This window comes from Ranitomeya imitator, chromosome 2 (assembly GCF_032444005.1).
Source record: "Ranitomeya imitator isolate aRanImi1 chromosome 2, aRanImi1.pri, whole genome shotgun sequence".
NCBI classification, from domain to species: domain Eukaryota; kingdom Metazoa; phylum Chordata; class Amphibia; order Anura; family Dendrobatidae; genus Ranitomeya; species Ranitomeya imitator.
The window spans coordinates 771180298-771192769 of NC_091283.1; the positions used below are offsets into that span (position 1 = coordinate 771180298).

The 12472-nt window shown below is 41.5% G+C and overlaps 1 protein-coding gene across 1 annotated transcript in view; it reads left to right on the forward strand.

Annotated features, from left to right (window-relative positions):
- The first annotated feature begins 812 nt into the window (after positions 1-812).
- The window catches only part of LOC138667769 (intelectin-1-like), a 49967-nt gene continuing 38307 nt past the window's right edge, over positions 813-12472 (forward strand). Inside the window, exons 1-2 of the mRNA XM_069755864.1 lie at positions 813-845; positions 5483-5570. Coding sequence (XP_069611965.1) covers positions 5507-5570 — 64 coding nt within the window. The 5' untranslated portion in view covers positions 813-845; positions 5483-5506. The remainder of the gene's footprint in view (positions 846-5482; positions 5571-12472) is intronic.

Consider the following 12472-nt stretch of genomic DNA (forward strand, 5'->3'; position numbering starts at 1 on the left):
GCAGTGGCACCGAAATAACTCTGTACATCTTGGTGGAGACAATTTTTTTTCCTCTAGCAAAATGGCATAGGCCACACCTGCACAGTAGCAGTAGTAGTATCTCATAACTTTATGTCAATGGCTGACCAAAATGGCGTAGCTGTGAATGCAATTGTGAGACAGTGACCACTGTCACATGTAGGGGTCGCTGTGTGTTCGCCCCAGTCGACATTGACTGTTAGGATTGCTACTTCCAATAAGTGGCACTAGAGTTCTAGTCCTCTTCCTCTTTGAAGAGACAATTTCCATATTTCCCAGAGGAGCATTGCGGCTTTAAGTCTCCTCACCTCGACATGCTTATCATGTCACTCTCCGCAAGGAGAAACAATACTTCTTGGATCCCGGTCAAACGCCTCTCAATCAGCCAAACCAGATCTCCACTTTGCACTGACGAGGGGCAGTACTCCGAAACACAGTGTCTGCAAATTGAGATTCTGGTTTGGCTATTATCCTAAGTCATGTGACAAGGCTCATTAAAGAGTCGACATTGACTGTTAGGATTGCTACTTCCAATAGGTGGCACTAGAGTTCTAGTCCTCTTCCTCTCTGAAGAGACAATTGGTATACCAGATAGAATGTAACAGCTTAATTAATGTAATAATAGGTTGCAGCATAGATTATATTCTTGGCATGAAGACAATTCAAATAAGGTAAATATTAGAGGGCAAATATTGTTTGAGCCACATATCTATTGTTATGGTCTATACAGACATCTGATTGGAGAGTTTGGATTATTGAGCACTATAAATGTTGGAATATTAGCATGTAGACAAGAGACCCGATAAACTGCAAGATCCTCTGAGCTGGTAAGAGGCACTTCTTACACGAGTCTTCTTTTAACTTGCTATGTGCAGATTTGAATTAGGCTTTATTTATAGCTATGATTCCTGAACATTTATGGGTATTATTTTTATTAAACTAATTCACTTTATGTATCAATTTGATTAACTCCTTTGGTCTAATTTTTAGTTTTTGTGCTTTTGTTTGTTCCTCTCCATCTTCAAAGAGCAATATTTTTTTTAAAATTTTTCCATCAATGTAGGGCTTGTTTTTGCTAGTTTTGAATGGTTTCACATTTTTGACCATATAATGTACTGAAATACAGGAAGAAAATTCTAGGTGGTGTAAAATTGTGAAGAAATTTGCGATCTCTCCATTGTTTTTTGGGTTTTGTTTTTACGGTGTTAATTGTGTAGCCTGGCAACATGATTCTCCAGGTCAGTTTGATTATGGTGATAATAAACTTGAATAGTTTTTCTTATATTTTAGTAGTGAACAACATTCTGAATTTGTAAATGGTAACTTTGTATTTTCCCACTGAAGTAGCTGTGTGAGGGCTTGTTTTTTGTGTGATGAGTTGGTGTTTCTATTGATAACATTTAGATGTACATGATATAGTGATAACTTTCTTTTACATTTTTTCGTGTAACTGTGATGAGTGAAAAATCTGCAAATATAGTGTTTTCATTTATGTTTTTGTAGTTATTATTTCTTTATTTTAAAAATATAAAAAAGGGGAAGATTAAACCTTTAATATTTTTGCAATTTAAACTTTAACCTGCAATCATTTGATTGCGTATACTACAGTGTATGTATTGCAATACCACAAATGTAGTATAAATCATGCTCTCCTGCGAAGCTCAATGAGATCCAGAGAAGTATCAGGTTGATAACAATAGGGGCCCGGGCTGCCATGGTAAGCGCATGCACCTGTGATCATACTATTTAAATGCCGTTAATAGCCATCAACTCTAGTTTTTAAATACTTAAACAGCAGTGATCGCGACTATTGCCAAACAGTGCTGTTTAAGCAGATGTTGGGTATATATTGCAACTGTCATCTGCACTGTATTTATAGGGCTCAGAGGGTGAACTTCCTACACAAACACACCCTTACCGTGACAAATTCATGCCCAAAAGTGTTGGCTCCTGTGAAATTGTTCCAGAAAATGAAATATTTCCTCCAGAAAATTCTTGCAATTATCCATTTTTATACACAGGTTTATTTCCCTTGGGTCTATTGGAAAAATAAGAAAAGAGGCCAATTTGGACACAAATTCATACAAAACCCTACAAAAGGGCCAAACAAAATTGTTGGCACCCTCAACTTAATATTTGGTTGCACACCCTTTGAGTTAAATAACTTCATTCAATTGCTTCCTGTTTATTTATTGTACTCATCTATATAGAGCCATTATTTCTACAGTGCTTTACAGATATTATAGACACAGTTCCCATTGGGGCTAACAGTCTAAATTCCACATCAATATGTCTCTGGAGTGTGGGAGGAAATCAAGGCAACCCACGCATACAAGGGAAGAATATACAGTTGGTATGAAAAGTATTCAGACCCCTTTAAATTTGTCACTATTTGTTTAATTGTAGCCATTTGGTAAATTCAAAAAAGTTCTTTTTTTTCTCATTAATGTACACTCTGCACCCCATTTTGACTGAAAACCCCCCAGAAATGTAGACATTTTTGCAAATTTATTAAAAAAGAAAAACAGAAATATCACATGGTCAAAAGTATTCAGACCCTTTGCTCAGACACTCATATTTAAGTCACATGCTGTCCATTTCTTTATGATCCGCCTGGTTCTACTCTTTCATTTGAGTCCAGCTGTGTTAAATTAAACTCATAGGACTTGATTTGTAAAAGCACACACCTGTCTATGTAAGACCTCATAGCTCACAGTGCATGTCAGACCAGATGAGAATCATGAGGTCAAAGGAACTGGCCAAGGAGCTCAGAGACAGAATTGTGGCAAGGCACGCACCTGGTCAAGGTTATAAAATAATTTCTGCAGTCTGCAAGGTTCCTAAGAGCACAGTGGCCTCCACAGTTCTTAAATGGAAGAAGTTTAGGACCACTAGAAATCTTTCTAGACCTGGCCGTCCAGCCAAACTGAGCAATCGTGGGAGAAGAGCCTTGGTGAAAGTGGTAAAGAAGAACCCCAAGATCACTGTGGCTGAGCTCCACAGGTGTAGTAGGGAGATAGGAGAAAGATAGACCTTTTTGGAAATAATTCTAAGCGGTATGTGTGGAGAAAACCAGGCACTGCTCATCACCTGCCCAATACAATCCCAACAGTGAAACATGGTGGTGGCAGCATCATGCTATGGGGGTGTTGCCATTGAAGGAAACATGAATGCAGCCAAGCACAGAGAAGAAGTGGCTTCAGAACAATGTGGTGCCCCTGAGGGTCCAGTCGCCACAGAGGTACTGCATCTCAGCCAGAGGTGTGGTACTCCACTCTCGGGTAAGGAGGGGGCACTCCCCAAGACCCACACTTTAGCATCCAACACTACATCACACCAGGCCAGGGGATCTGGGTGGACCCTATTTAGAGAGGGCCCCATCTCAGGCTGAAGGGGGAACTAGGTAGAGGGTGTGGGAGGAGTTAGTTACAGAGACAGTTGGGTGGAAGAACCAGGTCGCAGTGGGGGAACAGGCCCCAGACTAGTGGTGGAACTACAAGGCTCAGCTGGCAAGCCGGAGGCTGTAGTATCTGTAAGTGCCACAGCCACATCCACACATATTCACTGAAAAGGCAGCCACATAGGGTCAAGGGGACAAAGAGGACATCGCCCAACAGGACCTGAGGCTGCTGGCTTGGGACTCTGTCTGTGAGGTGCAGGGTTTGAGGGCAAAGCTAGCACAGAGAGAGATGACCAGGGAAGGAACATAAGAAAGGGAGTCTCGGGAAAGTGAAGCCCAAATTACCTGAGAGCTGGCTGGCCCACAGACCTGGAGGACATCGCACCCAGCTGGGGATTGCATCTAAGAACTGTGAGTAAAGTGTGGAAACTGCACCCTGCTGTGTCCTCAGAATTATTTACTGCATTACCTGCCCTGCACTACAACATTCACCATTATTGACTCTAACACTTTTACTGCCCTGGGGTCTAGCTCTACCCGTGGAGAGCTGCAACACCTCAGCTGCATCACCATCTGCCCCAGTGAACCTGAACCCTAGCTGGCCATTTCCCTATTGCCGAACACCACAGGTGGCATCACGAACTAATCCCCTATAAACTTTATTTCCCCTTTCCCTTCGTTTCATTTTTTTTGGATGCCCAGGGCCACGGACCGGGTCACTGCTGCCGTGACAACCCCCGAAGAACCGTCGGACCCGGCCCGAGTACCTCATGACCCTGGCAGGCACTCCAACAACTCTTGACTGGCCAAGCCAGGGCCCTAACCTAAACCCAATTGAGCATCTCTGGAGAGACCTGAAAATGGCTGTCCACCAATGTTCACCATCCAACCTGATGGAACTGGAGAGGAGCTGCAAGAAAGAATGGCAGAGGATCCCCAAATCCAGGAGTGAAAAACTTGTTGCATCATTCTCAAGAAGACTCATGGCTGTACTTGCTAAAAAAGGATGCTTCTACTCAATACTGATCAGAGGGTCTGAATACTTATGACCATGTGACATTTCAGCTTTTATTTTTTAATAAATTTGCAAACATTTTTATATTTCTGTTTTTTTTTCAGTCAAGATGGAGTGCAGAGTGTACATTAATGAGAAAAAAATGAACTTTTTTGAATTTACCAAATGGCTGCAATGAAACAAAGAGTGAAAAATTTAAAAGGGTCTGAATACTTTCCGTGCCCACTGTAAAAACACCTAGCAGATGTTGTCCTTGGTTGGATTCAAACCTAGGATTCCAGCACTGGAAGGATTCTAACCACTAACAGAATGATGATACTGCATAGTCGCGGCCAGCGCCATCTTGATGAAGCCCAAAAAAATTTTCTGTTGCAAAATGGCGCTGTTGGCGGCACCTGCGCAACAGCATCTATCGCGTTCCAAATTATGCGACTGCACATTTTGAATGAGATAATTTTTTTTCTCAAGAAATTTATATGACTGACTAAATGAAAATATGGATATTATAGATGGTAGCATGCTACAATACAAACAACGGCACCTGCAGGATGAATGTAAATTTTTTTTCAAACAATAAGATATACAGTATGTAACATAGGGGGCAGGTCAGTGAGTGACCTATCATAAGTCCATAAGGATGAATATGTAAGCAGAGCACCACATAAAGCCCCGCCCACAGGCCGCCCCGAATCACTATAATCTCATTAACTGAAAACAACAAATAAAGATTAAACAGCAACCACAAGATGGATTTCATCACCCAGGTATCATTTTAATCAGTATAATGGCGCAAATCTGACAATGTATGTAGGATACCGAGCACAATCCTGCTGACAGGTTCTCTTTAAATGCTATTTACCTGCAGATTACCACTATACTCATATCTGCAGAAAAATAGCATTTCTAGAGGAGACAGATTTCCTTTAATTACTTATTTTCATATTTTACATATATACATTGATATTAATTTTAAATACTTAGTCAAAAATTGTCATGGGTTGCATGTTAATACACATTACATGTTTTGCTTTCTTTGCCTTTACTTTTAGTTTCTGCATATATCAATAGGAAAGATGCTGGTGTACAGCATCTTAATCATCTCTTTGGTACTTTCTGAAGTGAACAGTGACAAATGTGGTGAGTACTTTTTCAAATAAACATTGATGTAAAATGCATATGATAAGATATGTTTTCTTGTTGAAATAATTATTATTAAACATGAAATTAAATATTATTAAATGAAAGATGTGGTAAAGGTTCTCTCACACTGGTGTATAATACGGAAGAGCGCAATGGCAAACGGACCATGCGTGTGCCATCTGTTTATTATACATATATCTCAAAGGAAACTCGACATTTCATGGGCCAAGTCCAGTAAACTCACAGCCAGAACTATAAGAATAGAATAGATAGATGTGTGGAATAGAAATGTAGAATATATAGATGTACTGTAGATATTTAATGTCACAAGCTACATATAATAAAGTATCACCCTTTAGTGCCTTTCATGTGGTACTAAAGGGTGTTTAGCCTTATTAAACCTTTTTAATAAATAATTTTATAAAATGACATGGAGTCCCCCCTATTTTTCATAACCAGCCAAGGTAAAGCACACAGTTGAGGGCTTATACTATCAGGCAGGGAATTGGGCACTTTCCTGGTTATTGGGCCATTTCCAGTCTAAAAATACCAGCCCGCAGCCACCCCAAAATTGACGCATCACATGATCTGCCCCAATTCTGGCGCTTGGCCCGGGTCTTCCTGGTTTCCCTGATGTGATAGCAATCAGACTAATGGTCTATGGAGTTGATGTCAGCTTTGTAATGTCAGCTGGCATCAATCCCAGGGGTTAGCAATGGAGAGGCGACTATCAGACACCCCCTTTACTAACCCAGTATTTAAAAAATAAAAAAAAAACACGCACAAAAATTTTAATGTAAAAGACACTCCCCCACTTCTTGATCACAAATTTATTAAAAAACAAAAAGAAAAACCATGAAAATCCAACGTAGTTCACCAAATCTGAAGATGTCCAAAAATGGAAACCTTAAAGACATAAAAAGGGAAAGAAAAAGAAATAAAAACAAGAAATACTCCCTCATTCTCCAATTTATTAACAAAAACAAATCTTTATGCTCCAACGTAATCTATGGCGTTCCCACAACGTCCACCAATTCAGTACTGCAACCTATGCTGCATTGTTCAGACAATGATGCTTCATAGGTCATTCCCGGTCATGTCTCACGTTCGATGACATCAGTAACTCTGTCACCTCATCGCTCGGGAGAAATGACAGGGAGTGTCCTATGGTTGTAGTACAGAATCAGAGCGGCTGACTCCTGCAAGATCTGTCAGCTCTGAACAGCCGTGACATCTGTAATTACACTGCTCATCAGAGTCGCCGAGTCTCATAGAAGACTCCCAATCATTACGGAATCTGACACAGATCTGATTGGACAGTTGCAGAATGTATAGGGAAACATCTTATAGGGAAAACTAATGCCATGTTAGTCAATCATTTCCGGGATGAGTTAGAGCAATGACACAAACATAGGCATAATGGAGATGTCTGCTGTGAACTACTGTTTGCTATACGAGCCCCCCGAAATAAGCAGATCACATGGTAATTTTCCGCCAAAGTTGCCAAACTCAGTTTCTGTTAAAATATAAAATAAAGTCCAAAGTAAAAAATGTTTTAAGTATTATTCACTATAAAGAAAAGTATCAGATTGGCAACCCCATTTACTGTTGAGATGCCCAGCTATCAGATGTAGTCAACATAAATTAATTTCCCTCTAAATGGAGACTGTTAAAATGAATGGGGTTTTTCACTAGCATAAATATAACTCATGGTGTCATATATCTAAAATAAGTAATGCTATCCCCTTAGGCGGGGTCACAGTGCATCAAGGGGGGTCTCAGCTGGTGCCGTCACAGAAAAGGTTTGTGAGAAACATCAGAAAGCTTCACTGTCCAATCAGCAGAGATTCTCTTTGCCTATTGGACAGAGGAGTCTGTTGACATTTCTGTCCACAAGGGATATTGGGGCCTGGAAATTGGCACCAAGCGTAGAGAAGTGGACAAGTGCAAGGCAGGGCCACCTAGCACTCCACCCTCAACTCACGAGCTCCAAAGTATCTGCCTGCAATAGAGGTACACCACTAAGCTGTTCTTGTAATGTATGGATAGGCTGAAAAAGAGTAATATATTATCATACTGATCTACTGAAGGTTTCAATAACATATGTGCTTACCTACCCTGTATTAGCGATGTTGCAACTAATACACTGCATACAGACTATATATTTTCCCTAAATTTCCCCTACCAGCAGCATACTCTTCAACTCTGTCTGCAATCTAATTTCCCTATTCTACAAAAGTTTTAATTTGCTATTTAGCTTTTACAAATGCACTAATAAATATTTAGAGAAAATCACAAAAATGTAACATTCCACCTTAGGCTGGTTTCACATTTGCGTTTTCTTTTTTGCGTTTTTGCGGTAAAAAAACGCAAAAAAAGCATGCGTTTTTTCACTATATTTAACATTAAAAACGCTGCATGCGTTGTGTGGCAGAAATGCAACATGTAGTAATTTTTGCGGCTTTTTTGCCGCAAAAAAAGCATGCGTTTTTTCGCGGCAAAAAAAAACTATTGATGTCTATGTAAACGCATGCGTTTTTAAGCACATGCGTTTGTTTGCGTTAAAAACGCATGCGTTTTTATTAAAAAAAACAGAAAACACACTGATATGCCACCCCCCACCATAAAGGTGATAAAGGGATCCTAACCCTTACCCTAACCCGAAAGGGATCCTAACCCTAACCCTAACCCTAAAGGGATCCTAACCCTATCCCTAATCCTATCCCTAACCCTAACACTAACCCTAAAGGGATCCTAACCCTAACCCTAAAGGGATCCTTTTTTTTTTTTTTTATCAATTATTGTTTATTAAAGATTTCCAAAACAATACAGTGCAGTCAAACAGTAATAACAGTAACAGAGGACAACTAAAAATGACCAGAAATAAGTAAGGAGAAAAAACCAAACCAATCAGAAAGGTAGAAGTAGGGGAGAGAGGCAGGGGGAGGGATAGGTACAGTAGGGGGAATAGGGGGGGGGGGGGAGGAAAGGAGTATAGGCATTCACAAGACATTATCTAGCAATTCAGTTATAGACAATGGGTCCTGGCAAACTATGGCAGAATAAGAATATTACAAACACAAAAACAGACATGTCAATTATGCTTACTTATTCCCACTCAAGTAAACGATCAAACAAGGTGGTGCGGGTCAATAGAGGAATGACCACTATGTAACCAAGGGTGCCAAATATTTTGTCTTTTGGTTTTGGCAGTCATGGAGTGAGCCAAAGCGAGTTCATATTGGCAGTGGACATTAAGTTTATTAATTAATTCACTAATATTGGGAGGATTAGTGTCTTTCCATCTTGAGGCGACCCTAAAGGGATCCTAACCCTAACCCTACCCCTAACCCTAATCCCTTTAGGGGTAGGGTTAGGGTTAGGATCCCTTTAGGGTTAGGGTTATGATCCCTACCCCTAACCCTACCCCTAACCCTAACCCTAACTATTTCTGTTTATAGTGGGTTTTTTACTTTATTTTGATGATTGGCAGCTGTCACACATTTCTCAGCATGCGTTTAAAAAACGCAAACGCATGAAAAAAATGCATGTAAATGCGTCAAAACGCCGCATTTTTTTCACGACATGCAAAAACGCATGCGTCAAAAAAACGCAGCGTTTGCACGCGTTTACATGCGTTTTTTCACCATGCGTTTTTTTAAAAAGTGCATGCGTTTTAAAACGCAAGTGTGAAACCATCCTTACTGGTTGATAGGCGTGTTCACCTTAGATAATTCTGTTTTGTGATGGGGCCCCCTCTAAATAAGTGGATTATTGGAAAATTCATTGCTGAGACAGTGAGTTATCAATTGTAATCTCAGAACTGTAGAAACTGCACATCACAATATTCATACTTTGATTTAATGCTGCTAGACAAAAATGTACAAACCGAAAATTAGGTACTTATTTTAATATTCTGATCAGACTGTTTGAAGCCCACTGCAATGTCACGATGAACCTCTTAGTGAGTCCCCAGCCTGAAAGGTGCTCTGTACAAACCACCATCACAGTGACAATGCATCAGCAGGGCAAGCGGCTGGTGCCTCAAAGCACCCATGCTGCAAGTCCCCACGACTCCTGGCCACACCGTCTCACTGACACAAGACTGCAGCAACAATAGCCTCCACACAGCACCAAACACCAGGTGAATAGATGTAAAAAAAACTCACCTTCCACAAGCTCTCAGATTGCGGACTGAGAGCAAAAATATGCAGAACCCCTCTTGCAGTCTCCTGCTAGTTTAAAAAAAAACCTGGGTTAAATGGGAGGAGTGCTGGTCCATGTAAAACAAAAAAAAAGGAGACAGAGGAGACAGTTATGGTTAATTGCGTTGTATTAAAACTCGCATATAACTGTTTAAGTGTTCCTGCGCACACTCTAAGGGTAAGTGCACATGATGCAGATTTTGCTGCGGATCTGCAGCGTTTCCCATGAGTTTACAGTTCAATGTAAACCTATGGGAAACCAAAAACGCTGTGCACATGCTGCGGGAAAAAACGCGCGGAAATGCAGCGGTTTACATTCCGCAGCGGGTTACATTCCGCAGCATGTCACTTCTTGCTGCCTTTTTCCGCAGCGGTTTTACAACTGGCCTTATAGAAAACCGCAGTTGTAAAACCGCAGTGAAAACCACAGAAAAACCTTGGTAAATCCGCGGTAATTCCACGATAAATCCGCAGCGGGTTTCCACTGCGGATTTATCAAATCCGCTGCAGAAAAATCCACAGTGGACCCAAATACGTGTGCACATAGCCTTAGTCGGTATTATTTAGAGTTACTGCTGTTATTGTATTTGTTACCTATACACTGCTTGCCTACCATCCTTTCCTTTGTTTTATAAACTGGTTAGTAAATATTCATATTATATAATCTTTGTGTGTGTCTGCTGATTGTTGCTTTATATCTCGTCCTATGGCCTTCCCTTGTACACGTTTCAGTTATGAGTCTATGACTATAGATGAGCGAACATTGGTGGGTCCCTCCTTATTCAGCAAGCTATAGCGCTTACTGAAGAAGCTATATCGGGAATCCGGATAACTGGATCACTCCCGATGATCAGCTGTTCGGTGACGCAGCTGCATGTGTCGCGGCTGTGTGATGGTCACAACATATGCATGGAGACCCTGTTTGTTGGGCTCTTCATGCATGTGTTCCCGCTTCTTCGGTAAGTGCTATAGCTTGCCGAATAAAGAGGCAGACGACGATGTTCGCTCATCTCTAGTTATGACACGTGAGCCTGGTGCCCAATCAACTCTGGAGTCACAGTCCCCGCATTCAGAAAAATCAAATGTATATAAGCATTAAAAGACATAGGGGTGGAGCCGCATATTCATCACTGTAATGAGCGGCACCACGTGACCACTCATGCAGGACAAGATGCGGCGCTGAGAGGAGTTATCGCGGGAGCTGGGTGAGTATTTTAATGCCAGCGGATGAGCGCACAGGGGGAGGGAGGCGGAAGCTGACTGGGAACTTTATTTTAAACACAAAAAAATACTGATTTTTCATTCCTTCTCTCCAGCGAACGCTGCTGGGGAGAAGGAATGAATGCCGGCTTCAGCACCACATGCAGGGGACAGCGCTTAACTGTAGCGCTGTCTCCTGCACGGTCTGTGTGGTCCTCAGTCGGCACACGTGCGGCACACAGCTGCTGCACGTGTGCCACACTGCTGTGCAACGTGAGCACACGGACACGGATAACTCCGGTACCGATTTTTCCGGTACCGGAATTATCTGGACGTGTGAGACCGGCCTAAACCAATATAACTGCACAAAATTTAGAAATAAACATTTCTGACATGCAAAAAGAAAACCCCCAAAAATTAGTGACCAATATAGCCACCTTTCTTTATGATGACACTCAACAGCCTTCTATCCATAGATTCTGTCAGTTGCTTGATCTGCCTCCCAGACACTGTTCCGAGAGTTGTACTGTTTTCCCTCCCTGTAGATCTCACATTTTATGAGGGACCACAGGTTCTCTATGGGGTTCAGATCAGGTGAACAAGGGGACCATGTCATTATTTTTTCTTCTTTGAGACCTTTACTGGCCAGCCATGCTGTGGAGTAGTTGGAGGCATGTGATGGAGCATTGTCCTGCATGAAAATCATGTTTTTCTTGAACGATACCGACTTCTTCCTGTACCACTGCTTGAAGAAGTTGTCTTCCAGATACTAGCAGTAGGTCTGAGAGTTTAGCTTCACTCCATCCTCAACCCGAAAAGGTCCCACAAGTTCATCTTTGATGATACCAGCCCATACCAGTACCCCACCTCCACCTTGCTGGTGTCTGAGTCGGATTGGAGCTCTCTGCCCTTTATTGATCCAGCCTCTGGCCCATCCATCTGGCCAATCAAGAGTCACTCTCACTTCATCAGTCCATATGACCTTTGAAAAGTCAATCTTAAGATATTTCTTGGCCTAGTCTTGACGTTTTATCTTATGCTTCTTTTTCAAAAAGTGGTCGTTTTTCAGCCTTCCTTACCTTGGTCATGTCCCTGAGTATTGCACAGCTTGTGCCTTTTGTTACTCCAGTAACATTGCAGCTCTGAAATATGGCAAAACTTGTGGCAAATGGCATCTTGACAGCTTCACGCTTGTTTTTCCTCAATTCACGGGCAGTTATTTTGTGCCTTTTTTGCCCAACACGCGTCTTGCGACCCTGTTGGCTATTTGCCATGAAACGCTGGATTATTCAGTGATCATGCTTTAAAAGTTTGGCAATTTCAAGACTGCTGCATCCCTCTGCAAGACATCTCACAATTTTGGACTTTTCAGAGCCCATCAAATCTCTCTTCTGACCCATTTTGCCAAAGGAAAGGAAGTTGCCTAATAATTAAGCACCCCTTATATAGGGTGTTGATGTCATTAGTAGTGTTGAGCATTCCGATACCGAGATC